At 39.3% G+C, this 27,453-nt stretch overlaps 1 protein-coding gene across 46 annotated transcripts in view; it reads right to left on the bottom strand.

Annotated features, from left to right (window-relative positions):
• LOC108276785 (protocadherin beta-16) overlaps positions 1 to 27,453 on the bottom strand; it is a 210,794-nt gene that overhangs the window by 38,675 nt on the left and 144,666 nt on the right. For 2 of the 46 annotated variants that reach the window (XM_053686782.1, XM_053686790.1), the window contains exon 1: positions 23,718 to 27,453. The exons of 39 other annotated variants lie outside the window; for them this stretch is intronic. In XM_053686782.1, the coding sequence (XP_053542757.1) occupies positions 23,718 to 26,111 (2,394 nt within the window). In that variant the 5' untranslated portion in view covers positions 26,112 to 27,453. 5 more of the 46 variants (XM_017488746.2, XM_017488758.2, XM_053686780.1 and 2 more) reach the window with 4 other exon arrangements.

Genomic DNA, 27,453 nt, shown 5'->3' with positions numbered 1-27,453 from the left:
TCGCGATAATGGGTATTATTATTATTATTATTATTATTATTATTATTATTATTATTATCCCATAAATATATATTGCAATATTTTAAATTTTATATTATATTATATTGTGTAATAATATTATTATATTATATCTTTAAACGTATTCATGTATTGTGTTACATAAACGAATTTGGTTTATTTACTTATACTCTTATTAATTCCCTAAAGAAAATACGTGTTAATGATGTGATCCAATCCGATTCGCCTTTCCGACTGACTCTGGACTATCTGGGGTATATCTGCCGTCATGTGGTCACAAAGAGGAAACGCAGCAATTGCATGCTAGAGTGCGTGTGTGGGTTTTATAGATTAAAGAAAGCTAGGGGATCTGACCAGGATTATACAAGTAAAATACGATTTGTACAAAAAAAAACATAAGGAAAGCGTATGTTTGTATCAGATGACAAACACAATAATAAACTACACAGGCTAGGTTTAATTCTGTTGGTAATTCGTCTCTCTAAGCGGTCTGATCTTCCTAGCAACAAAGGAAGCAACCATGAGACACAAAAGATAGGGGAGAATCAGCCGCACTGCTGTATTTCAGCACCACAAAGCTGGACAGCGCCACACAGGCGGTTAACTCGGGTAGCAGCACTCCTTCTTATAAACCATGGGAATGTTTCTGAATGCTTCCCCTGGGTGTGTTACTGTTTCCGTTAGCTTCGTCAAAGCATTCGTGTAAGCATTTCAACTTATTAGCGCTAAGGTCTTCTAAAGAGGCATGCATAATTAATTTATTAAATTAGTATTAATTCAGTTCAGACACGGTACCTAGAAGAAGGAAATAATCTCAGCACTTACCGTGAATTCAGCAACTCGTAAATTGCTAAATATTATTTACCAATACATTAGTTACTTGCAAATGTTTTATTTGATGTGATGAGTTTTTGTTTTCTTTCTTTCTTTCTTTCTTTCTTTCTTTCTTTCTTTCTTTCTTTCTTTCTTTCTTTCTTCTAGATTTATTCAACAATCCATATTTAAGCCATGTTTCAAATTTTAGTGTTTACTGATAATAAAATCGACCATCAAAGACAATACTAATATCCTTGACAGCAACAGAGCTTCTTTTGTTCTAAATTCAACAAAACATAAGACAAAACTTTATGTACGCAGCCAGTCAAGGTTTTAACACCTGAGGATTGCTATATTAAAGTGTATTATTACTATTTATTTATTTATTTTTATGATTAATGCCACATAGAAATCATTTTATTTAAGGAAATATTAGATGGCTGATCTGAGTCTAATATAGGTGTTTTTTTTTTGTTTTGTTTTGTTTTTTGTTTTTTGTTTTTTAAAGAAAAAAGACGTTCATTTAGTGAGTAAATCAGATAATCTTATACATAAAAGACTGATTAAAAAGATGAACATAATAAATTACGGTACTGCGTGTGATCAGGTATGAGCCTTAATCAGCCTGTAATCAGGTTATAGTGAGGGGTTAGCTGAATTTGTAATGGCAGTTGTAACCATCCATTTCCATGAATGTGTTTGACTTACCTTGATTAGATGTAAGTTTATGTTTATATTTATATATATATATATATATATATATATATATATATATATATATATATATATATATATTAGATATTTGCATATTAGATATATTAGATATTTGCATCTTATAGTTTACAGTGAACTAGTCATTAATAAAATAAGGCATTTCTTCTTTTTCTTTTTTAGTTAAGCGAAAGCTGTAATGTTATTATACAGTGTAATATCTTTATTTTAATGCAGTCATTCATTTGTATTGTACCTAGTTTTGATTGAGAAAAGAGTGTTTGCAGCATGCCAGTGTGTAAACATATGATTTTAGGTTGCTTTAATAGTGTAATAGAAATGTAAACCACAACTTTGCTTATTTTGTGCAGGTAGGTTTCGTTTATTTTTTTTTTTATAGTTCCATGCTTTCAGTGTCAAGTCAGTTTTTCGAGTCATTCTATAATATTTTATGGTGTGCAATGTTAAATTATAAAAATAAGAATGCTTACCTTATTTGGAGAAACACAGGAAATTGTCGACGAAAGGCATGGAAAAAAGAACAGAAAAGAAAAATTCTTTTGGTCAGACAGACATCTTAGATTACAAATGATCAAGAACACTAAATGAAATGAGCAAAACAAAATATCCCTAATAAAAAAAGAGTTTAAGGGAACGATGTATTATGGCAAACACCAGAGGGAGCATGAGAGCTGAAGACGTAGTACGCATGCGCGTACATAGACAAAGGGGAAAGGGGGGGGGGGGGTCTCGAGAGACCGAGAGGGGTGGGGCTGGGGGTGTTTGTTTTTTTTTTTTTTTAAACCTATTATCACATCCAACTCCCAGTGGAACTGATTCCCCCCTCCTTATTGTGAAAATGGACCAGTCTGCCATGAGACTCAGTCTGTTGCCATGGAAACACATCCACCTCATGTTGAGGTGAGGGATGTGTGTATGGGGGGAAAAAAATAGAAAGACAGAGAAAGAAACATTGCATGTCTGTAAATCTGTAGGTGGAGGAGGTGTTTGGTGAGAAGCTCCACAGAGAGAGAGGAAGAAAATAAGTCAATTTGAAAGATAATACAATTTCACAGAGAAGGAATCTAGTAAAAGACTATTTCATGTGATTTAGAGACATGTAAACAAAAATACAAAAACCAAACAGAGGTGACTAACATGTCCAATATAATGAAATACAGTCAGCTTGATTTATTTATGGCAGGATTTTAAAAAGGAAATAACAATCAGATTAGCAGACTGATATATGTGCAGGATTTATGAGGTGAATTGAAAACAAAAGGTTTCACTGCAGAGGCCACTCCCTGTCTTCCACATGGCTGTGTTTTCTTCTCCTACACTCTTCATATAGCTTCTGAATGAGGAGAGGAAGAAAGAGACAGAAAGGCTGTGCCTTTCAACACCAGACTGTTTATGTTTTGGTCAGTCAGACTGTTAACCTCCTATGATGTTATTCCTTATAATATGACCTGACAGATTGCAGTTTGGATATAGTCAATAAATTGTTCCTCTCTTAGTCTTTTCTTATAGGAGTATCTAAGATTGATTGATTGATTGATTGATTGATTTATTTATTTATTTATTTATTTATTTATTTATTTATTTATTTATTTATAACACTATTAATGTAATTTTGAGTTTACTTCATATCTCTGTTCAGTGCTGAGCTGTCTGAATTCAAAAATGGACATTCAGACACACAAACCAGCTTTATACACTTTATGAAAGGCACTGTATGCATGTTAGAAATTGTAAAATATTCCAGAAATGAAGCTAAACAGACCACTCACAATTACCTAATACATTATGTACTACACATGGTGAACATATGAATAAAATAATATTAAAATTTTTTCTTTTGATAATTAAATCAAATGTGTCAAATAACACCTCTGTTGACAATATTCCTGCCATCAGTGACCAACATGAATAAATACATTAATTAATAAATTAACTGAGGATAAACAGCTAACTCTAGTATTTAGTTTATTTATTTGGTCATCAAAATTTAGTAACATGGTACTAGTGCAGGGGTATTGTGCATTTTAACATTTAAACAAATGTCAGTTAATTCATGTTACCTCACGTTTTTTTCGTTAACATTAAAAATGTTAAAGTTTATTGTTTGTAAAACAATACATGTTTACTAAAAGTGTTAAATCAGTAGTACTCAATGTGGGATCTGCAGAACTCCAGGGGGCTGTGAAGCATAAATAGCAAATCCATGATTTTTTAAATTAGTTACAGTGGTGGAAATCACTACCTATTACTGTCATCAAAGTTATGATATTTATTATTAGTCAGAATGCATTGGACTTTTAGTTTCATAACTGGAGTGTCAAGTCAGGAGGTCTTGGAAGCCCACAGCTACCGAGATTACTGTTCTCCTGCTTCTAACACAACAAATTTACCCTGTAAAGTCATGGCATGTTACCTGAATCTATTCAGGTGTTAAATGAGGTATAAACTTTGTTATACTGTAACTTATAATATTAGAGACCTTGTGATATCTCTGAACTAGAGAGCACTGTACATGCAGGACCCTGGACAGCACCAGGATGGTGCGTTCAGTAAATGGACAAATCCTTTTTCCATTAACCTCTAAAACAAATTCTAATTTCCTGTTGAAATAGTCAGTATAGGATTTTGCAGAGGTTTTTTTGTGATTGTTGCAGCCCAAAATGCTTGATTTTGCAGTTTTTTGTGTGCTTATTTTCCAGAAAACTACTTGAATTGGCAACACTGCAATTGCACGAAATTGTGTTTCGCAGTGATGATTGTTGATAAATGAGACCCATTAGCTGTACTCATGTTTGACACACGTGAATCATAGAAGACTTTGGTAGAATGTGTGTTGTGATGACGTCACTGTGATCACAAAATCACGAAATCCTGGAGGGACTGAAAACTCAAAGCAATGGCATGTTTTCCCCTGTGTACTGACCAATGAAATAGGTAAAATGAACTTTCACAGATTAAAAAGATGAACTGATGTTCTCTGTGTGTGTGTGTGTGTGTGTGTGTGTGTGTGTGTGTGTGTGTGTGTGTGTGTGTGTGTGTGTGTAATGTATTCTCACTGTACCCCAGGCAATAATAACTTTTCTGAATAAGCTCAAAGGTCTCAGTAATGTATCCACCAGTTCATTTTCTATGTGTGGTTTTAACATTCACTGTATTAGAAGGAGCAAACATTCGGAGTTGATGTTGGGGGCAGATAAAATAAATGCCCTTCTTACAGATTTTTGTGATTATTATGTCTTCATGTTACCTAGAGATATAATTATACAATGAATATTTAAAAGTAGTCAGTAAAACAGAAACTTTACAGGAAACCAAACAGCGGTGAGGAAACAAAATGTCCATCTTCAACTAGTTACAGTTCATTGTCACTTTAAAAATGCTTCTTATGAGACTTGGCTAAAAAGACTGCTGCCACTAAGTTCTCCATTTCCAAAGACCACCAGTTGTGTTCAATTGAAATTAGTTGCAGAGCTGAGAGCCTCTCTTGGCTCATCGTTGACCTGAAGTATGTTTTAATCAGTAATCAGCTTTAAAGCCGAACAACTTATCTCACCAGAGGCAATGGTGACAGGAAGAGTTCTGGCTGCCAGATAGGTTTGTCCTCTTCATTTTCAGGAATTAAATATTACATGACGTGAGTGAGAAGGAGCATAAATGAGTCTTCACACTCAGAATGTGGGGCCCCTGGCAGTTGCCTGCCTTGTATTTATGCCTCTGATATTGAGCTAGTCTTCAGAAATCTCTCTGAAGTCATGTATAATTAACATAAACAAAATATTGAGTTGTCCAAAATGTAGTATTTCTCCCAATCATACACTCTGACATCTCTACTTCAAGAAAACATTATTATATTTTACCAAAATGACAAGGAAATGTTTTTTATTTACATTAATAATATAAATGTTTTCAATATTTTCCTGATCCAAATAATCGCTATAAAAAATCAACATTTTCAGGAACACATGATCCTGTTTCTTTAAGAGCTCTGGACTGCATCTCCATGGCAACCAGAATGACCTAGCACGGTCTCACTGCAGCAAGCAGCTTGCTCAGATACACCCACGGTTTAATCCACGCAACAGAAACAGTAGCATCCACTGTAGCATCGACTACAAAAATATATGCCAAACAAAACTAACAACATGCACAAAGCACAGGCTGTGGTCAGACAGATGTGTGGCATTAATGCAGCTGTGCCACTCCCAGTTCCCAACAGCCCACAACAGCAAAACCCATTGCACCAATGCAGATAAAATAAAATTGGTTGATGCTAATTAGAGAACAAAAAGGCATCTGACAAATTTTAAATTGTTAGAATGCATTTACAAAGGCACAAGTCTCCTATGTCTCCTTCAGTACACAGGCACAGTGAATGTTTTTGTTTTTTTTTTTAATCAAAAGGGCAAAGGTCTCTGTATATGGTGCGACTCCATAAGAGATACTATTTAATACTGAGTAAAAGAGAGAACACAGACTTATTCATTACACAAAAGAATGCTGTCTGGGGTGTCCATTGATTTTCCCTTGATTTATCAAACAGTAAATATCTACATTCTTATGTTTGACTATATGATTTTAATATGAATAAAAAACTGCAAATGAAAGGCCCTTCACATTCAAGAGTATTAGGGCTGTGTGTGTGTGTGTGTGTGTGTGTGTGTGTGTGTGTGTGTGTGTGTGTGTGTGTGTGTGTGTGTGTGTGTGTGAGTGAGGAAATTGGGTCAGTGTGAGCCATGCAGTGAAGACAAAACCTCATGAATGTACTAATGTACTAATTTAATTCAATCCATACAAACTGTGCATTATTTTCAAATACTCAACAAAATTCAATACAACTACATTTATAAAAATATGAGCTCTGATAGAAGAAAGCTTAATGCATAGTCAGACGTTTCCATATATAATATAGATAGATAGATAGATAGATAGATAGATAGATAGATAGATAGATAAATAATACGGAATCGTCTGATATTGATGCTGAGAGCATTATCATATATATTTCCATTTATATATATATATATGGAAATATATATGATAATGCTCGCAGCATCAAAATAAAAAAAGTATTTTATGAAATGTGATTCATACTATTTACTCTTTAAGGATAAGCACTGAAAAGGCTGAACAACTCGTGGCCCACAGATTCCCTGTGCAAGCAGACTGCAAGAGACACTCATGGGAAGAAGCCTCACCTCTGAGAGCAGGTCAGTGTCATCCAGTTCCCTCTTTTCTCTCTGCACAGTCCCCATTAGACTCACACTCCCGAGAGTATTTTGGCTGTACGGCCTGACAAACTTTACGTCACTCATCCTCGAGTCAGTGGTTCCACACATCTCATAATTATACACATGCTGCAAAGTGCCATCCGGATAGCTCGGTGGGTAATAAGGGATCACGGGCAGATTCGCGGCGGATTTATAGAACAGTCTTTTCTGCCTCCATCTGTAGATTTTTACTGAAATTATGGCAATTATTGAAACAATGAACAGCATTGATACTGCAGCAAGAGCTAAGATTAAATAAAATGTCAGATTATCATTGTAATTGTTGTCACGAGTGAGTTCTGTGAATTCTGAGAGCATTTCAGGGAAAGTGTCTGCAACAGCTACATTGATGTTCACTACAGCTGAGCGAGATGGCTGTCCGTTATCCTCCACAACTACAGTGAGCTTTTGTTTGACAGCATCTTTATCAGTGACCTGGCGCACAGTTCGTATTTCTCCATTCTGCGCTCCCACTTCAAACAGCGCCCTGTCTGTGGCTTTCTGGAGTTTGTAGGAGAGCCAGGCATTCTGTCCAGAGTCCACATCAACAGCCACCACTTTAGTGACCAGATAGCCGACATCTGCTGAACGAGGCACAATCTCAGCCACCACAGAGCCACCAGTCTGTACTGGGTAGAGAACCTGAGGAGCGTTGTCATTCTGATCTTGAATAATTATGTTTAATGTTGCACTGCTGGACATTGCCGGTGAGCCCCCATCTTGAGCTTTGATTTGGATTTTGAAACATTTCAATTGCTCATAGTCAAAAGATTTTGCTGCATAAATTACCCCACTGTCTGCATTTACTGAGATATATGATGACAGTGGCACTCCGTTTAACTCCCCGTCTACAAGAAAATAAGACACTCTAGAATTCAGTCCCCAGTCCGCATCATCTGCTTTAACAGTGAGAACAGACATGGAGGCTGGGTTGTTCTCAGGAACATACACGTTATAGATTTCTTGCTCAAACTGAGGTGCATGATCATTTACATCTGATATTTTTACAGAGAGCAGTTCTTTACTTGAAAGGGCTGGGCTTCCAGAGTCTACTGCCGTTATTGTAATGTTATAAACCTCTATGTGCTCCCTGTCTAGTGCTGAATCTGTCACTAGGTTATAGTAACTGCTTAATGACGCCACGATTTTGAACGGAGTGTTAAGCTCAATAGAACACGTGACTCTGCTGTTGTCGCCCGAATCAAGGTCTTGTATGTTTATCATGGCTATCACAGTGCCAGGCTCTGCGTCTTCGGAGACAGTACTAGAGAAAGACATGATTGTGATTTTCGGAGCGTTATCGTTTACATCAATGACGTCAATCATAATTTCGCCGGTGTCCGTCAGTCCACCATGATCTTTTGCCTTGACTTTGATTTTAAACTGCTTATGTTTTTCGTAGTCCACATCACCTATGAGTTTTATCTCACCAGATTTGGCGTCAATAGAAAACAAAGCTTTTTCAGTCGTAGTCGCGTGCTCAAAATAATACTGTATATCATGGTTAGACTCGTCTGCATCGGTCGCACCGACTGTAATGACGAGTGTACCTTTCGGTGCGTTTTCAACAACGGAAGCTTTATATAAGCGTTGCTTAAACATGGGAGCATTGTCATTAGCATCGAGCACGACAACGTTTATTTTCACAACGGCAGACCTCTGAGGTTTTCCGCCATCGAAAGCTGTCAGTGTCAAATGATGCTGCGCTTTTTCTTCTCTGTCGAGTGCTGTCTGAAGAACCATTTCTAGATTTTTGCTCCCGTCCACGCCATTTTGAACATTTAAATGAAAATGATCAGTAGGGTGCAAAGTGTACTTCTGTAATGAATTTGCCCCTACATCTGCATCAATGGCACTGGCTAAAGAAAAACGAGCCCCGGGGAGGGCAGACTCACTGATTTCCAGATTTATTTCGCTTTCCGGAAACACAGGTCTGTTGTCATTTATATCTAAAATGTCTACTGTAACGCGATACAGCTGCATCGGGTTATCAAGTATCACCTCAAAACTGACACTGCATGCAGACATGTCTCCACAAAGCTGCTCTCTGTCTATTTTTTCCTTTACAACCAGCTGTCCTTTCTCTTTGTCCAGTCCCACATACTGACTGCCGTCTGCAGTGAAAACACGAGCTTTTCCCGATACCAGTCTTTTCGGCTCGAGGCCAAGATCCGTAGAAATACTTCCGATGAAAGAGCCCACGGGCGTTTCTTCTGGTATGGAGTAACGAATTTGCCCGCCTACGAGGTTAACAAACAATACCAAAGCAAATCCTGTCCACAATCGCAGTCCAAGCAGCCAGCCTTTTTCTCCTGTCTCCATTTTATGCATCTCAGAAGTCCAACAAAGGCAGTGGTGAAATATCCAAACGGAAACGCTAGAAAGATAATCCCAGAACACTTACTCCACGAAATACGTCACTCAGACTGCGAGCAGCTTTCACTGAAGTGTCACTGAAACAGTGAAACGCTAAAAGTGTGCGAGATTTAACGTATCGTGCTTTTTATGCTGCAGGAAGGGTTAAAGGAAATAAAGAAGCAAAATTACATTCAAACAAACAGCGACACTTAGGGTTCAGATGGAGTATTGCAGTTGTCTAGGAGGAGTGCAAAAACGATTGCTCATAATTAAAACAAAATAATAAATTGGTAGCGCCCTTATTCATGAAACACCCTGGAATAAGAGATGTTGGAAATAATTATTTCAAAGAAGTAAACAATTTTAATTATTAAAAATTAGTTGCTTCGTGGATTTCAAACAAGTACTGTACACAGCGACCTCACCTCTGAGAGCAGGTCAGTGTCATCCAGTTCCCTCTTTTTTCTCTGCACAGTCCCCATTAGACTCACACTCCCGAGAGTATTTTGGCTGTACGGCCTGACAAACTTTACGTCACTCATCCTCGAGTCAGTGGTTCCACACATCTCATAATTATACACATGCTGCAAAGTGCCATCCGGATAGCTCGGTGGGTAATAAGGGATCACGGGCAGATTTGTGGCGGATTTATAGAACAGTCTTTTCTGCCTCCATCTGTAGATTTTTATAGAAATTATGGCAATTATTGAAGCAATGAAGAGGACTGAAACCGCAGCAAGAGCTAAGATTAAATAAAATGTCAGAGTATCATTGTAATTGTTGTCACGAGTGAGTTCTGTGAATTCTGAGAGCATTTCAGGGAAAGTGTCCGCTACAGCTACATTGATGTTCACTACAGCTGAGCGAGATGGCTGTCCGTTATCCTCCACAACTACAGTGAGCTTTTGTTTGACAGCATCTTTATCAGTGACCTGGCGCACAGTTCGTATCTCTCCATTCTGCGCTCCCACTTCAAACAGCGCCCTGTCTGTGGATTTCTGGAGTTTGTAGGAGAGCCAGGCATTCTGTCCAGAGTCCACATCAACAGCCACCACTTTAGTGACCAGATAGCCGACATCTGCTGAACGAGGCACAATCTCAGCCACCACAGAGCCACCAGTCTGTACTGGGTAGAGAACCTGAGGAGCATTGTCATTCTGATCTTGGATTGTAATTTTTACTGTCACGTTACTACTGAGTGGAGGGGAGCCTCCGTCCTGCGCTCTGACGCGGAAATGAAAGTCCTTTAACTGCTCGTAGTCGAAAGACCGCACTGCATTAATGACTCCACTATCAGCACTGACTGACACGTATGATGATACAGGAACTCCATTGACAGTGCTCTCTTCTAAAATATAGGAAACTCGAGCATTCTGGTTGGAGTCTGCGTCACTCGCCTTCACTGTGAATATAGAGACACCTGGTATGTTGTTCTCCACCACATATGCCTCGTAATTCATTCTTTCAAACACAGGGGCGTTGTCATTTATATCTGATATGTGTAAATGGAGAGAAGTGCTGCTGGAGAGTGAGGGAACTCCCTCATCAGAGCAGGTCACAGTGATGTTATACTCAGCTTCTCTCTCTCTATCCAATTCCTGATCTGTCAGCAGGCTAAAGACATCATTGGACGGAGATGCGATAGTAAAAGGAATGTTATCAGTAATAATGCACTGAACTTTTCCATTTGCATCTGAATCCGGATCATTTACTTTCATCATTGCTATAACTGTGCCAGCAGATGACTCTTCAGATATAGAACTGGACATTGATAGAATAGTTATAGATGGCTCATTGTCATTTATGTCCAACACATCAATAATTATTTTACAGGAATCCGAGAGTCCTCCATGATCCTTCGCTTTAATTTCAAGTTGATATTGGTTTCCTTTTTCAAAATCAACCTGACCATGGAGCACGATTTCACCACTATATTGATCTATAACAAACAAATCCGACAAACGATCCACTGTTTTTGACATGTAGTATGTCACTCGTCCATAAGAGCCTTCATCTGCGTCAGAAGCGCTCACTGTAATTAATTTAGTTCCTTTAGCTGCATTTTCTGTTAATGTAGCTCTGTATACTTTTTGTGTAAAGACAGGAGCGTTATCATTAGCATCAAGAACAGTAACATGTATCTGTACAGTACCAGACAGAACCGGTTCACCTCCATCCATCGCTGTTAATAACAAAGTAAACGTATCCTGCTTTTCTCTGTCGAGAGGTTTTTGTAAAATAATTTCAACGCTTCTATCACTAACGGCAGGATTTTGCAAATCTAGCACAAAATGATCTTTCTGCTTAAGTGAGTAGCTCTGAAGTCCGTTGGTACCGACGTCAGCATCCATTGCTCTCTCTAACATGAATCTCGCTCCCGGTACAGCCGACTCGCTTATTTCAAAACGAATTTCTTCCGTTGGAAAAACTGGAGCATTATCATTTATATCTGTGATTTCGACGGCAATTGTGTACAGTTCCATAGGACTCTCGAGTATCATCTGGAGGTGAAGAGCACAATGCGTTATTTTAGCGCACAGAGACTCCCGATCTATTTTTTCTTTAATTAGAAGCATACCTCTTTCTTTATTCAGCTCGATGTATTCTGTATTATCCCCGGAAAATACACGCGCCTTTCCAGATCTCAGTCTTTTTAAATCTAATCCCAAATCCTGAGCAATATTTCCAACGATCGAGCCTTTCGCCATTTCCTCCGGTATGGAGTAGCTGACCTGTCCGAGCACGGAGCGAGAAGAAAGGAGGATGAACAACAATACCGTGTGCCACATCACTGCGTCTGCCATTTTCTCAGCGAACCTAAGATCCACAAAATGAAATCCTCATTCAGTTTAAATATCCTCAGAATGTGTCGCATTCACCGTGAGATCCACAGTCTGATATTACAAACGGTAATGAAAACGACCGACGGACTGCGTACAAGTAAATCTTTTCCGCCAGTATGGGCTTTTTTCCTCTCCTCTCTGTGGGTTGGTGTGTGTGGGAATCGGGCACAAACGCGAAATGTCCAGGCTACGTTGATAAACAGCGGCCCTTTGAGTCAAAACTATGAATTACACATTGATTGATTAAAAATAAGATCTAAAAATTAAATCGAAAAAACATGTTTACATACGCGCCAAAGAATAAGTCTAATTGTGGCATAATCATGATCAATGCTGTATCAGCTAAAAATACTTGTTTTCTCGTCATTTTTAAACCACATGACATCAATTTTCAATACTAGCGCCTCTCCAGTACCGTAAAAAACAACCCCACAACAACAGCATGGTTGTATGTTAACGAGAGCATAATTGCAAAGAAGAAACATAAATATGTCTACTGCAGTTACAAGAACCTGCTGAACGGCCTGCTGAACGAGGCACAATTAGATTACAATTAAGAGCTGAAAACACACACAAAATGTTCCTTCAGTAAAACATCATGTTTTTGGCAGAAAATGATTTAATATGTCGTTGAAAGAAAAAAAAACCCACAGGCATGAGTTCAGTGTGATAAATGAAAGGCCTGTGATATTGCCCGTCGCTGTCCAGTTTACGTGGTTCTGAAAATGTCCCAAACATCAAAATCATAAGCTATAATATTTTAATAGAATGTAAAAACTACCAACGAAGAACTTTAACAGTATGGCCGTATTACCTTTGTTTAGACTGACAGGACAGTGAGCAAAAAGTGACCATGGAAGATTCATCATGACGTGTTTTGTTTATATAATCTTTATGTGGTTGGATAATCTCGAGACTAAAGTGTATTACAGAAATGCTTACCATTTCAGGAGAATCAGTATTTTCGAGAAGAATATTTTCTTTCATCGCGCGCTGCATAGTCTCTGTAAAACTCGGGTCCATCACTAAAACACTTTGTCCTCCAAGTGTAGAATATTTACAGCCACTCTTCCTCGAGTCAGTCGTCATACAAGCATCATAATTATACATGTGCGGCAGAGTTCCAGTAACTCCTGTGTCTGCATAACCGGGAGGATAGTACGGAATAACTGGGAGATTGGAGTGATGGAAGACGCGCGATTGTCTCCACCTGTAGATCTTTACTGATATTATAACTACTACAGTTGTGATGAAAAGGAAAGAAACAGCAGCTAATGCTAAAACTAAATAAAAGGTGAGGTCATCGTTATATTGTTTGGCGTGCGTAAAGTCGGTGAATTCTGAGAGCACTTCAGGGAAAGTGTCCGCTACAACTACATTGATGTTCACTACAGCTGAGCGAGATGGCTGTCCGTTATCCACCACAACTACAGTGAGTTTTTGTTTGACAGCATCTTTATCAGTGACCTGGCGCACAGTTCGTATCTCTCCATTCTGCGCTCCCACTTCAAACAGCGCCCTGTCTGTGGCTTTCTGGAGTTTGTAGGAGAGCCAGGCATTCTGTCCAGAGTCCACATCAACAGCCACCACTTTAGTGACCAGATAGCCGACATCTGCTGAACGGGGCACAATCTCAGCCACCACAGAGCCACCAGTCTGTACTGGGTAGAGAACCTGAGGAGCGTTGTCATTCTGATCTTGGATTGTAATTTTTACTGTCACGTTACTACTGAGTGGAGGGGAGCCTCCGTCCTGCGCTCTGACGCGGAAATGGAAGTCCTTTAACTGCTCGTAGTCGAAAGAGCGCACTGCATTAATGACTCCACTATCAGCACTGACTGACACATATGATGATACAGGAACTCCATTGACAGTGCTCTCTTCTAAAATATAAGAAACTCGAGCATTCTGGTTGGAGTCTGCGTCACGGGCCTTCACTGTGAATATAGAGAGACCTGGTGTGTTGTTCTCCACCACATAGGCCTGGTAATTCTTTCTCTCAAACACAGGCGCGTTGTCATTTACATCTGATATGTGTAAACGGAGAGAAGTGCTGCTGGAGAGTGAGGGAACTCCCTCGTCAGAGCAAGTCACAGTGATATTATACTCGGCTTCTCTCTCTCTATCCAATTCCTGATCTGTCAGCAGGCTAAAGACATCATTGGACGGAGATGTAATAGTAAATGGAATGTTATCAGAAATAGTGCACTGAACTTTTCCATTTGCATCTGAATCCGGATCATTTACTTTGATCATTGCTATAACTGTGCCAGCAGGTGACTCTTCAGATATAGAACTGGACATTGATAGAATAGTTATAGATGGCTTATTATCATTTATGTCCAACACATCAATCATTATTGTACATGAATCAGAAAGTCCTCCATTATCTTTGGCTTGAACTTCAAACTGATAATGATTTACTTTTTCAAAGTCAATCTGCCCGTTTAATACGATTTCTCCGCTATATTGATCTAACATAAACAAATCCGATAAACGATCCACTGTTTTTGACATGTAGTATGTTACTCGTCCATTAAAGTCTTCATCCGCGTCAGAGGCGCTTACTGTAATTAATTTTGTCCCTTTAGCTGCATTTTCCATTAATGTAGCCCTATAAACCTTTTCCTTAAAAGCTGGAGCGTTATCATTAGCATCAAGAACAGTAATATGTATTTGTACAGTACCAGACAGAACCGGTTCACCTCCATCCGTCGCTGTTAATAACAAAGTAAACGTTTCTTTATTTTCTCTATCGAGGGGTTTTTGTAAAATCATTTCAACCCTTTTAACACCGTCCGCCTGGTTTTGTAAATCTAACACAAAATGATCTGTCGACTTGAGTGAGTAGCTCTGAAGGCCGTTGGTACCGACGTCAGCATCCATTGCTCTCTCTAACATGAATCTCGCTCCCGGTACAGCCGACTCGCTTATTTCAAAACGAATTTCTTCCGTTGGAAAAACTGGAGCATTATCATTTATATCTGTGATTTCGACGGCAATTGTGTACAGTTCCATAGGACTCTCGAGTATCATCTGGAGGTGAAGAGCACAATGCGTTATTTTAGCGCACAAAGACTCCCGATCTATTTTTTCTTTAATTAGAAGCATACCTCTTTCTTTTTTCAGCTCGATGTATTCTGTATTATCCCCGGAAAATACACGCGCCTTTCCAGATCTCAGTCTTTTTAAATCTAATCCCAAATCCTGAGCAATATTTCCAACGATCGAGCCTTTCGCCATTTCCTCCGGTATGGAGTAGCTGACCTGTCCGAGCACGGAGCGAGAAGAAAGGAGGATGAACAACAATACCGTGTGCCACATCACTGCGTCTGCCATTTTCTCAGCGAACCTAAGATCCACAAAATGAAATCCTCATTCAGTTTAAATATCCTCAGAATGTGTCGCATTCACCGTGAGATCCACAGTCTGATATTACAAACGGTAATGAAAACGACCGACGGACTGCGTACAAGTAAATCTTTTCCGCCAGTATGGGCTTTCTTCCTCTCCTCTCTGTGGGTTGGTGTGTGTGGGAATCGGGCACAAACGCGAAATGTCCAAGCTACGTTGATAAACAGCGGCCCTTTGAGTCAAAACTATGAATTACACATTGATTGATTAAATATAAATTCTAAAAATTAAACCGAAAAAACATGTTGAAATACGTCCCAAAGAATAAGTCTAAATGGGACATAATCATGATCAATGCTGTATCAGCTAAAAAATACTTGTTTTCTCGTCATTTTAAAACCACATGACATCAATTTTCAACACTGGCGCATCTCCATTCATGTAAAAACAAACAAACAAACAAAAAAAAACACCAACATAGAAGCATGTTAATGAGAGCATAATGGAAAAGAACAAAGACATAAATGTGTCTACTGCAGTTACAAGAACCTGCAATTAGATTACAATTAAGAGCTGAAAACACACACATAAAATTATCCTCCAGTAATACATCATGCTTTTGTTAGAAAATGATTAATATGTCGTAGAAAGAAAAAAAACCCACAGGCATGAGTTCAGTGTGATAAATGAAAGGCCTGTGATAATGCCCGGCGCTGTCCAGAGCACGTGGTTCTGAAAATGTCCCAAACATCACCAAACATAATCTATATTGTTTGTATAATATGAAAAAAAACTTCCAATGTAGAAGTTTAACATTATGGCCGTATTACCTTTGTTTAGACTGACGGGACAATGAGCAAAAAGTGACCATGGAAGATTCATAATGACTTATTTTGTTTGTGTAATCTTTATGTGGTGGATAATATCGAGACAAGAGTGTATTACAGAAACGCTTACCATTTCAGGAGAATCAGTATTTTCGAGAAGAATATTTTCTTTCATCGCGCGCTGCATAGTCTCTGTAAAACTCGGGTCCATCACTAAAACACTTTGTCCTCCAAGTGTAGAATATTTACAGCCACTCTTCCTCGAGTCAGTCGTCATACAAGCATCATAATTATACATGTGCGGCAGAGTTCCAGTAACTCCTGTGTCTGCGTAACCGGGAGGATAGTACGGAATAACTGGGAGATTGGAGTGATGGAAGACGCGCGATTGTCTCCACCTGTAGATCTTTACTGATATTATAACTACTACAGTTGTGATGAAAAGGAAAGAAACAGCAGCTAATGCTAACACTAAATAAAAGGTGAGGTCATCGTTATATTGTTTGGCGTGCGTAAAGTCGATGAATTCTGAGAGCACTTCAGGGAAAGTGTCCGCTACAACTACATTGATGTTCACTACAGCTGAGCGAGATGGCTGTCCGTTATCCTCCACAACTACAGTGAGTTTTTGTTTGACAGCATCTTTATCAGTGACCTGGCGCACAGTTCGTATCTCTCCATTCTGCGCTCCCACTTCAAACAGCGCCCTGTCTGTGGCTTTCTGGAGTTTGTAGGAGAGCCAGGCATTCTGTCCAGAGTCCACATCAACAGCCACCACTTTAGTGACCAGATAGCCGACATCTGCTGAACGAGGCACAATCTCAGCCACCACAGCGCCACCAGTCTGTACTGGGTAGAGAACCTGAGGAGCGTTGTCATTCTGATCTTGGATTGTAATTTTTACTGTCACGTTACTACTGAGTGGAGGGGAGCCTCCGTCCTGCGCTCTGACGCGGAAATGGAAGTCCTTTAACTGCTCGTAGTCGAAAGAGCGCACTGCATTAATGACTCCACTATCAGCACTGACTGACACATATGATGATACAGGAACTCCATTGACAGTGCTCTCTTCTAAAATATAAGAAACTCGAGCATTCTGGTTGGAGTCTGCGTCACGGGCCTTCACTGTGAATATGGAGAGACCTGGTGTGTTGTTCTCCACCACATAGGCCTGGTAATTCTTTCTCTCAAACACAGGCGCGTTGTCATTTACATCTGATATGTGTAAACGGAGAGAAGTGCTGCTGGAGAGTGAGGGAACTCCCTCGTCAGAGCAAGTCACAGTGATATTATACTCGGCTTCTCTCTCTCTATCCAGCTCCTGATCTGTGAGCAGGCTAAAGAAATTCCTGGACGGAGATATGATGGTAAAAGGAATATTTTCACTGATAATACACTGAACCTGTCCATTTTCACCTGAATCCGGATCATTTACGTTGATCATTGCAACAACAGTCTCTGCTTTTGACTCCTCAGATATCGTATTAGACAAAGAAAGAATGTTAATCGATGGTGTGTTATCGTTAATATCCAACACCTCAACAATGACCTTACATGAGTCAGAGAGTCCTCCTTGATCTTTTGCTTGAATTTCTAGCTGATAATTGCTCGATTTTTCAAAGTCAACATGCCCGTTTAATACGACTTCACCAGTATTTATGTCGACAGTAAACAAATCTGATAAACGATCTACTGTTTTTGGCATGTAGTAAGTTACTCGTCCATTAGCGCCTTCATCTGTGTCAGAGGCGCGCACGGTAATTAATTTAGTTCCTTTTGGAGCATTTTCTGTTAATGTAGCTCTGTAGACTTTGTGCGTAAAGGCAGGAGCATTATCATTAATATCTAGAACAGTAATATATATCTGTACAGTACCAGACAGAACCGGTTCACCTCCATCCATCGCTGTTAATAACAAAGTAAACATTTTCCGTTTTTCTCTGTCGAGGGGTTTTTGTAAAATCATTTCAAGACTCTTATCATCGTCTGCCTGATTTTGTAAATCTAAAACAAAATGATCTGTCGGTTTAAGTGAGTAGCTCTGAAGGCCGTTTGTACCGACGTCTGCATCCATTGCTCTCTCTAACATGAATCTCGCTCCCGGTACAGCCGACTCGCTTATTTCAAAACGAATTTCCTCCGTCGGAAAAACTGGACCATTATCATTCGTGTCGGTGATTTCGATAGTTATTGTGTACCGTTCCATTGGACTCTCGAGAATCATTTGTAGATGTAAAGCACACGGAGTCTTTTTTGCACAAAGCGACTCTCGATCTATTTTTTCTTTAATGAGAAGCGAGCCCCGCTCTCTGTTCAGCTCTATATATTCCGTGCTGTCCACTGTGTAAATACGCGCTTTCCCAGATTTCAATCTTTTTATATCCAAACCCAAATCCTGAGCAATATTTCCAACCATGGAGCCTTTCCCCATTTCCTCCGGTATGGAATAACTGACCTGCGCGATCACAGAACGAGAAGAAAGGAGGATGAAGAACAATACCGTGTGCCACATCACTGCGTCTGCCATTTTCCCGGCGGTTCAGAAGATCCGCAGAAATAAAATCCTCCTCCAGTTTTAAAATCTTTGATATCTGTGCACATCCACGGAAAATCCACGCTCTGTTTCGGGTAACGGTCTTTAAGTAAAATGTTCAACACCGTGTGCGCAAATACTGTCCTACAGCGAAGCCTTTTTCTCTCTGGAATGAGGTTTGCTAGGGGTGGGTATGGGACATGAACGCGCAAAATTAAAGCTTCCTTGATAAACAGCGGCCCTTTGAGTAAAAAAATCAGAATTACACCTTAAATGTACGTTGCAGTTAGAACAAATAAATTATTTTGATTCTCACATCATCACAATGAACAATGTATCCGGACGATATTTTGACATCTAATTAAATTTTCTATTTATTCATTTTATTTTAATAATTTATTTAACCTCATGACTGCCCATAACCGCATGTTTGCATCAAGATAATCTTCTGAATAGTTTCTCAGCGTTTGACAGCCTTATTTCAGCAAATAAGAAAACACCATCCGTATTTTCCCCGGATGTAAAGGGATGAAGAAAGAGGAGAAAGAAAAAGATCTGCGCAAAATTTGCTACAATCCTCTGATCTTAAGTTGAAAACACATAGATAAAGGTTTCAGTATTACAAGTACAGTTTGTTGCCAGACAATATATAATATTTTATATAAAGCTAAAACGTCAGCTAAGCATTATTTCAGTATGACAAGTAATGGCATGTGAAATTGCGCTCTCTTGAACAAATGGCTCTGAAAATATCTAACCAGTGAAGTTATTTTTTTTTTAAATTATTTTTATTATTATTATTTTTATTTTTACATTATAACAAATTTCATGTTGAACGTAACAATATTTTCGTCGATGGAGTTTACCTATAATCAATATTCTGAATAGCGCAGCGGGCAAAAACGCATCAATACTAAATATGACAGTGGAAAATTGTTCATGACGTGTATTGTTTGTGAAGTCGTTGCAGGATAGATAAACTCGAGAGTAGAGTATATTAAAGAAAACCCTTACCATTTCAGGAGATTCAGGATCTGCTAGAAGAATATTTTCTTTCATCGCACGCTGCATAGTCTCTGTAAAACTCGGGTCCATCACTAAAACACTTTGTGCTCCAAGTGTAGAATATTTACAGCCACTCTTCCTCGAGTCAGTCGTCATACAAGCATCATAATTATACATGTGCGGTAGAGTTCCAGTAACTCCTGTGTCTGCGTAACCGGGTGGATAGTACGGAATAACTGGGAGATTGGAGTGATGGAAGACGCGCGATTGTCTCCACTTGTAGATCTTTACTGATATTATAACTACTACAGTTGTGATGAAAAGGAAAGAAACAGCAGCTAATGCTAAAACTAAATAAAAGGTGAGGTCATCATTATATTGTTTGGCGTGCGTAAAGTCGGTGAATTCTGAGAGCACTTCAGGGAAAGTGTCCGATACAACTACATTGATGTTCACTACAGCTGAGCGAGATGGCTGTCCGTTATCCTCCACAACTACAGTAAGCTTTTGTTTCACAGCATCTTTATCAGTGACCTGGCGCACAGTTCGTATCTCTCCATTCTGCGCTCCCACTTCAAACAGAGCCCTGTCTGTGGCTTTCTGGAGTTTGTAGGAGAGCCAGGCATTCTGTCCAGAGTCCACATCAACAGCCACCACTTTAGTGACCAGATAGCCGACATCTGCTGAACGAGGCACAATCTCAGCAACCACAGAGCCACCAGTCTGTACTGGGTAGAGAACCTGAGGAGCGTTGTCATTCTGATCTTGGATTGTAATTTTTACTGTCACGTTACTACTGAGTGGAGGGGAGCCTCCGTCCTGCGCTCTGACGCGGAAATGGAAGTCCTTTAACTGCTCGTAGTCGAAAGAACGCACTGCATTAATGACTCCACTATCAGCACTGACTGACACATATGATGATACAGGAACTCCACTGACAGTGCTCTCTTCTAAAATATAAGAAACTCGAGCATTCTGGTTGGAGTCTGCGTCACTGGCCTTCACTGTGAATATAGAGAGACCTGGTGTGTTGTTCTCCACCACATATGCCTCGTAATTCTTTCTCTCAAACACAGGCGCGTTGTCATTTACATCTGTTATTTGTAAACGGAGAGAAGTGCTGCTGGAGAGTGAGGGGACTCCCTCATCAGAGCAAGTCACAGTGATGTTGTACTCAGCTTCTCTCTCTCTATCCAGATCCTGATCTGTGAGCAGGCTGAAGAAATTTTTGGACGGAGATGTGATTGCAAAGGGAATATTATCATTTATAATACACTGAACCTGTCCATTTTCACCTGAATCCGGATCATTTACGTTCATCATTGCAACAACGGTGCTAGAAGGAGATTCCTCCGATATAGAACTGGCCTTTGACAAAATACTGATTGTCGGTTTATTATCGTTTATATCCAACACATCAATAATTACCTTACATGAGTCCGATAGACCTCCTTGGTCCCTGGCTTGTACATCAAGTTCATAATGGCTTGTTTTTTCAAAGTCACCCTGTCCTTTTAACGTTAATTCACCGCTATTCTGGTGTATAATAAACATTTCATTCACATCCTGCTCATTGTTTGAAATGTAATAAGTCACCTGTCCGTTCGTTCCTTCATCAGCATCAGACGCGCTCACGGTTGTCAATTTAGTGCCTTTTGGTGCGTTTTCGAGCACTGAGGCTTTATATATTTTTTGCGTAAAGACAGGAGCGTTATCATTAGCATCTAGAACAGTAACGTGTATCTGTACAGTACCAGACAGAACCGGTTCACCTCCATCCATCGCTGTCAATAATAATGTAAGCCTTTCCTGCTTTTCTCTATCGAGTGGTTTTTGTAAAACCATTTCAAGGGTTTTTCCACCACCTACGTGCTTTTGCAAATCTAAAACAAAATGATCTGTCGGTTTAAGTAAGTAGCTCTGAAGGCCGTTAGTACCGACGTCAGCGTCCATTGCTCTCTCTAACATGAATCTCACTCCTGGTACAGCCGACTCGCTTATTTCAAAACGAATTTCCTCCTTTTGGAAAAATGGCGCATTATCATTAATGTCGGTGATTTCGATAGTTATTGTGTACCGTTCCATTGGACTCTCGAGAATCATTTGTAGATGTAAAGCACACGGAGTCTTTTTTGCACAAAGCGACTCTCGATCTATTTTTTCTTTAACGAGAAGCGAGCCCCGCTCTCTGTTCAGCTCTATATATTCCGTAGTGTCCACCGTGTAAATGCGCGCTTTCCCAGATTTCAATCTTTTCATATCCAAACCCAAATCCTGCGCAATATTTCCAACCATCGAGCCTTTCCCCATTTCCTCCGGTATGGAGTAGCTGACCTGCGCGATAACAGAGCGAGAAGAAAGGAGGATGAAGAACAATACCGTGTGCCACATCACTGCGTCTGCCATTTTCCCGGCGGTACAGAAGATCCGCAGAAATAAAATCCTCCTCCAGTTTTAAAATGTTTTATACCTGTGCACATCCATTGAAAATCCACGCTCTGTTTCGAATAACGGCTTTTAAATCAAATGTTCAACACCGTGTGCGCAAATACTGTCCTACAGCGAAGCCTTTCTCTCTCTGGTCTGAGGTTTGCTAGGGGTGGGTATGGGACATGAACGCGCAAAATTAAAGCTTCCTTGATAAACAGCGGCCCTTTGAGTAAAAATCAAGAATTACACATTGATTTAATATCACCGAAAATGCAAATTGCAATAAGATTAAAGAAATAACTTTGATTTGGACGTAATTGTGAACATCCATTTGTCATGTAGAAATTGTATTATTTTTTTTGTTTTATTTTAGCTATTTATTTTAACCAAATTTCTGCTGGATTGCAGACTTTGTTTTGTGAAAACGTTCCGCTTTGTAAATATCTTTTAAACATTTCACAGTCTTATTTAAGAGACAATAAACCAGCGTGGATGTTTCCCCCGGAACTAACGGCGAGGAAGATACGGAAGAAAAATATTTGCGTAAAACCTACTACAATCACATGACCTAGAGTTGAAAGCCCATTCATAAAGGTGTCGGTACTACCTGAACAGTTTGCTGCCAGACAATATTTAAATCTTTACAGAAAGCCAACAAAGCAGTTCAGGCATGAGTTCAGTATAGCAAGCTGTGTCGCTGTTCAGCATAAATGGTTCTGAAAATATCTAAATAAAAGCAGCCAAAGAAAATTTGCTTAAAACATAATAAACACCACGTAGGTATTTAGGAATATTCTCTTCGATGGAGTTTATTTGTAAACAATACACAAAGCCATCAAGCATCGATACAACAACTCTACCTAAAGTATTTTAGTATTCATAATTTAAAGCTTATTGTGCCCGTTTAAAATAATACTCATCTTTAAACTCTGTTGATTTCCTGCATTGGAAGTACTGCTTTGTAAACTTTGGCACGTTTCTGTAGACATGTCTGAGTTTAACCTGATAAATTACTTTAAAATAATTCTCTAATAATATTTAAGCACATGATCACATTCGTGAAGTTGTCCCTTGCTGTCCTGGAAAGTGCTGTAAACAAATATTATGTTCAGTATGTAGTAACACACGGAGGAATCTATAGTATACTGATTTTTAAAGGCGGAAACAAACACTGAGACGATACTGTAGAATGGAAAATATTTGACAACGTGTATATTTCAGAGTTATGAACAATGGCTAACTTGAAAAATTATCTGATGGTTGCAAAAAAGGAGAAAAACGCAAAACAATGTCTAGGTTTTAAATAAATTATCAATATTTTTTAGGGTGCCAAGTTAACTGCATTGTGCTGAAGAAACACATATAACTAATTAAATGCACATTAATACAACAGAATACTGGTGACTGAAGTTTACTGGGCATCATTAAAGAGAGTATAATAAAGCAACACAGTATATGTCAAGGTGACAAATATGCCTTTTGTTCACTATATAAATGTTTGAATAAAGTAACAAAGCTATAAACAAGCCCTTACCAACTCTGGAGAATCAGCCTCATCCAAAATATTATTTCCCTTCATAGTGCGCTGCATAGTCTCTGTAAATCTCGGGTCCATCACTAAAACACTTTGTGCTCCAAGTGTAGAATATTTACAGCCACTCTTCCTCGAGTCAGTCGTCATACAAGCATCATAATTATACATGTGCGGCAGAGTTCCAGTAACTCCTGTGTCTGCGTAACCGGGAGGATAGTACGGAATAACTGGGAGATTGGAGTGATGGAAGACGCGTGATTGTCTCCACCTGTAGATCTTTACTGATATTATAACTACTACAGTTGTGATGAAAAGGAAAGAAACAGCAGCTAATGCTAAAACTAAATAAAAGGTGAGGTCATCGTTATATTGTTTGGCGTGCGTAAAGTCGGTGAATTCTGAGAGCACTTCAGGGAAAGTGTCCGCTACAGCTACATTGATGTTCACTACAGCTGAGCGAGATGGCTGTCCGTTATCCTCCACAACTACAGTGAGTTTTTGTTTGACAGCATCTTTATCAGTGACCTGGCGTACAGTTCGTATCTCTCCATTCTGCGCTCCCACTTCAAACAGCGCCCTGTCTGTGGCTTTCTGGAGTTTGTAGGAGAGCCAGGCATTCTGTCCAGAGTCCACATCAACAGCCACCACTTTAGTGACCAGATAGCCGACATCTGCTGAACGAGGCACAATCTCAGCCACCACAGAGCCACCAGTCTGTACTGGGTAGAGAACCTGAGGAGCATTGTCATTCTGATCTTGGATTGTAATTTTTACTGTCACGTTACTACTGAGTGGAAGGGAGCCTCCGTCCTGCGCTCTGACGCGGAAATGGAAGTCCTTTAACTGCTCGTAGTCGAAAGAACGCACTGCATTAATGACTCCACTATCAGCACTGACTGACACATATGATGATACAGGAACTCCATTGACAGTGCTCTCTTCTAAAATATAAGAAACTCGAGCATTCTGGTTGGAGTCTGCGTCACGGGCCTTCACTGTGAATATGGAGAGACCTGGTGTGTTGTTCTCCACCACATAGGCCTGGTAATTCTTTCTCTCAAACACAGGCGCGTTGTCATTTACATCTGATATGTGTAAACGGAGAGAAGTGCTGCTGGAGAGTGAGGGGATTCCCTCATCAGAGCAGGTCACAGTGATGTTATAGTCAGCTTTTTTCTCCCTATCCAATTCCTGATCTATCAGCAGGCTAAAGAAATTATTTGACGGGGAAGTGATCGTAAAGGGAATATTATCGTTAACAGTACAGCGAACTTGTCCATTTTCACCTGAATCCGGATCATTTACGTTGATCATTGCAACAACAGTCTCTGCTTTTGACTCCTCAGATATAGTATTAGACAAAGAAAGAATGTTAATCGATGGTGTGTTATCGTTAATATCCAACAGCTCAATAATGACCTTACATGAGTCAGAGAGTCCTCCCTGATCTTTTGCTTGAATTTCGAGTTGAAAATTGCTCGTTTTTTCAAAGTCAACCTGCCCGTTTAATACGACTTCACCAGTAAATCCATCGACAGTAAACAAATCTGATAAACGATCTACTGTTTTTGACATGTAAGTTACCCGTCCATTAGAGCCTTCATCTGCGTCAGAGGCGCGCACGGTAATTAATTTGGTTCCTTTAGGTGCATTTTCTGTTAATGTAGCTCTGTAGACTTTTTGCGAGAAGACAGGAGCGTTATCATTAGCATCAAGAACAGTAATATGTATCTGTACATTACCAGACAGAACCGGTTCACCTCCATCCGTCGCGGTTAGTAACAACGTAAACATTTCCTGTTTTTCTCTATCCAGTGTTTTTTGTAAAATCATCTCAAGGCTCTTATCATCGTCTGCCTGATATTCTAAGTCCAAAACAAAATGATCTGTCGGTTTAAGTGAGTAGCTCTGAAGGCCGTTAGTACCGACGTCAGCGTCCATTGCTCTCTCTAACATGAATCTCGCTCCCGGTACAGCCGACTCGCTTATTTCAATCCTGATTTCCTCCTTTTGGAAAAATGGCGCATTATCATTAATGTCGGTGATTTCGATAGTTATTGTGTACCGTTCCATTGGACTCTCGAGAATCATTTGTAGATGTAAAGCACATGGAGTCTTTTTTGCACAAAGCGACTCTCGATCTATTTTTTCTTTAATGAGAAGCGAGCCCCTCTCTCTGTTCAGCTCTATATATTCCGTGCTGTCCACCGTGTAAATGCGCGCTTTCCCAGATTTCAATCTTTTTATATCCAAACCCAAATCCTGAGCAATATTTCCAACCATGGAGCCTTTCCCCATTTCCTCCGGTATGGAGTAACTGACCTGCGCGATCACAGAGCGAGAAGAAAGGAGGATGAAGAACAATACCGTGTGCCACATCACTGCGTCTGCCATTTTCCCGGCGGTACAGAAGATCCGCAGAAATAAAATCCTCCTTCAGTTTTAAAATCTTTGATACCTGTGCACATCCACGGGAAATCCACGCTCTGTTTCGGGTAACAGGTTTTAAGTAAAATGTTCAACACCGTGTGTGCAAATACTGTCCTACAGCGAAGCCTTCCTCTCTCTGGTCTGAGGTTTGCTAGGGGTGGGTATGGGACATGAACGCGCAAAATTAAAGCTTCCTTGATAAACAGCGGCCCTTTGAGTAAAAATCAAGAATTACACTTTGATTTAATATCACTTCGAAAATGCAAATTGCAATAAGATTAAAGAAATAACTTTGATTTGGGTGTAATTATGAACATCCATTTATCAGACAGAAATTTTCATTAATTTTTTGTTTTATTTTAGCTATTTATTTTAACCAAATTTCTGCTGTATTGCAGACTTTGTTTTGTGAAAACGTTCTGCTTTGTGAATATCTTTTAAACATTTCACAGACTTATTTAAGAGACAATAAAGCAGCGTGGATGTTTCCCCCGGAACTAACGGCGAGGAAGATAGGGAAGAAAGATATTTACGTAAAACCTACTACAATCACATGACCTAGAGTTGAAAGTCCATTCATAAAGGTGTTAGTATTACCTGAGCAGTTTGCTGCCAGACAATATTTAAATCTTTATAGAAAGCCAACAACGCAGTTAGTCATGAGTTCAGTATAGCAAGCTGTGGCGCTGTTCAGCATAAATGGTTCTGAAAATATCTAAATAACAGCAGCCAAAAAAAATTTGCTTAAAACATAATAAACACCACGTAGGTATTTAGGAATATTCTCTTCGATGGAGTTTATTTGTAAAAAATAAAATAAAATAAATAAATAAAAATAAATAAATAAATACACAAAGCCATCAAGCATCGATACAACAACTCTACCCAAAAGTATTTTAGTATTCATAATTTAAATATAGTATACTGATTTTTAAAGGCGGGAACAAACACCGAGGCGATACTGTAGAATGGAAAATATTTGACAACGTGTATGTTTCAGGGTTATGAACAATGGCTAACTTGAAAAATTATCTGATGGTTGCAAAAAAGGAGAAAAACGCAAAACAATTTCTAGGTTTTTAAATAAATATCAATATTTTAGCGGGCCAAGTTAACTGTATTGTGCTGAAGAAACACACATAACTAAATAAATGTACATTAATACAACAGAATACTGGTGACTGAAGTTTACCTGACACTTGTTGAAGAGGGTATAATAAAGCAACACAGTGTATGTCAATGTGACAAATATGCCTTTTGTTCACTATATAAATGTTTGAATAAAGTAACAAAGCTATAAACAAGC

Source organism: Ictalurus punctatus, chromosome 16 (assembly GCF_001660625.3).
Source record: "Ictalurus punctatus breed USDA103 chromosome 16, Coco_2.0, whole genome shotgun sequence".
In the NCBI taxonomy this organism is placed as follows: Eukaryota; Metazoa; Chordata; class Actinopteri; order Siluriformes; family Ictaluridae; genus Ictalurus; species Ictalurus punctatus.
Note: the sequence above shows the minus strand (reverse complement) of the source record. Positions and strands in the feature narration are given on the sequence as shown.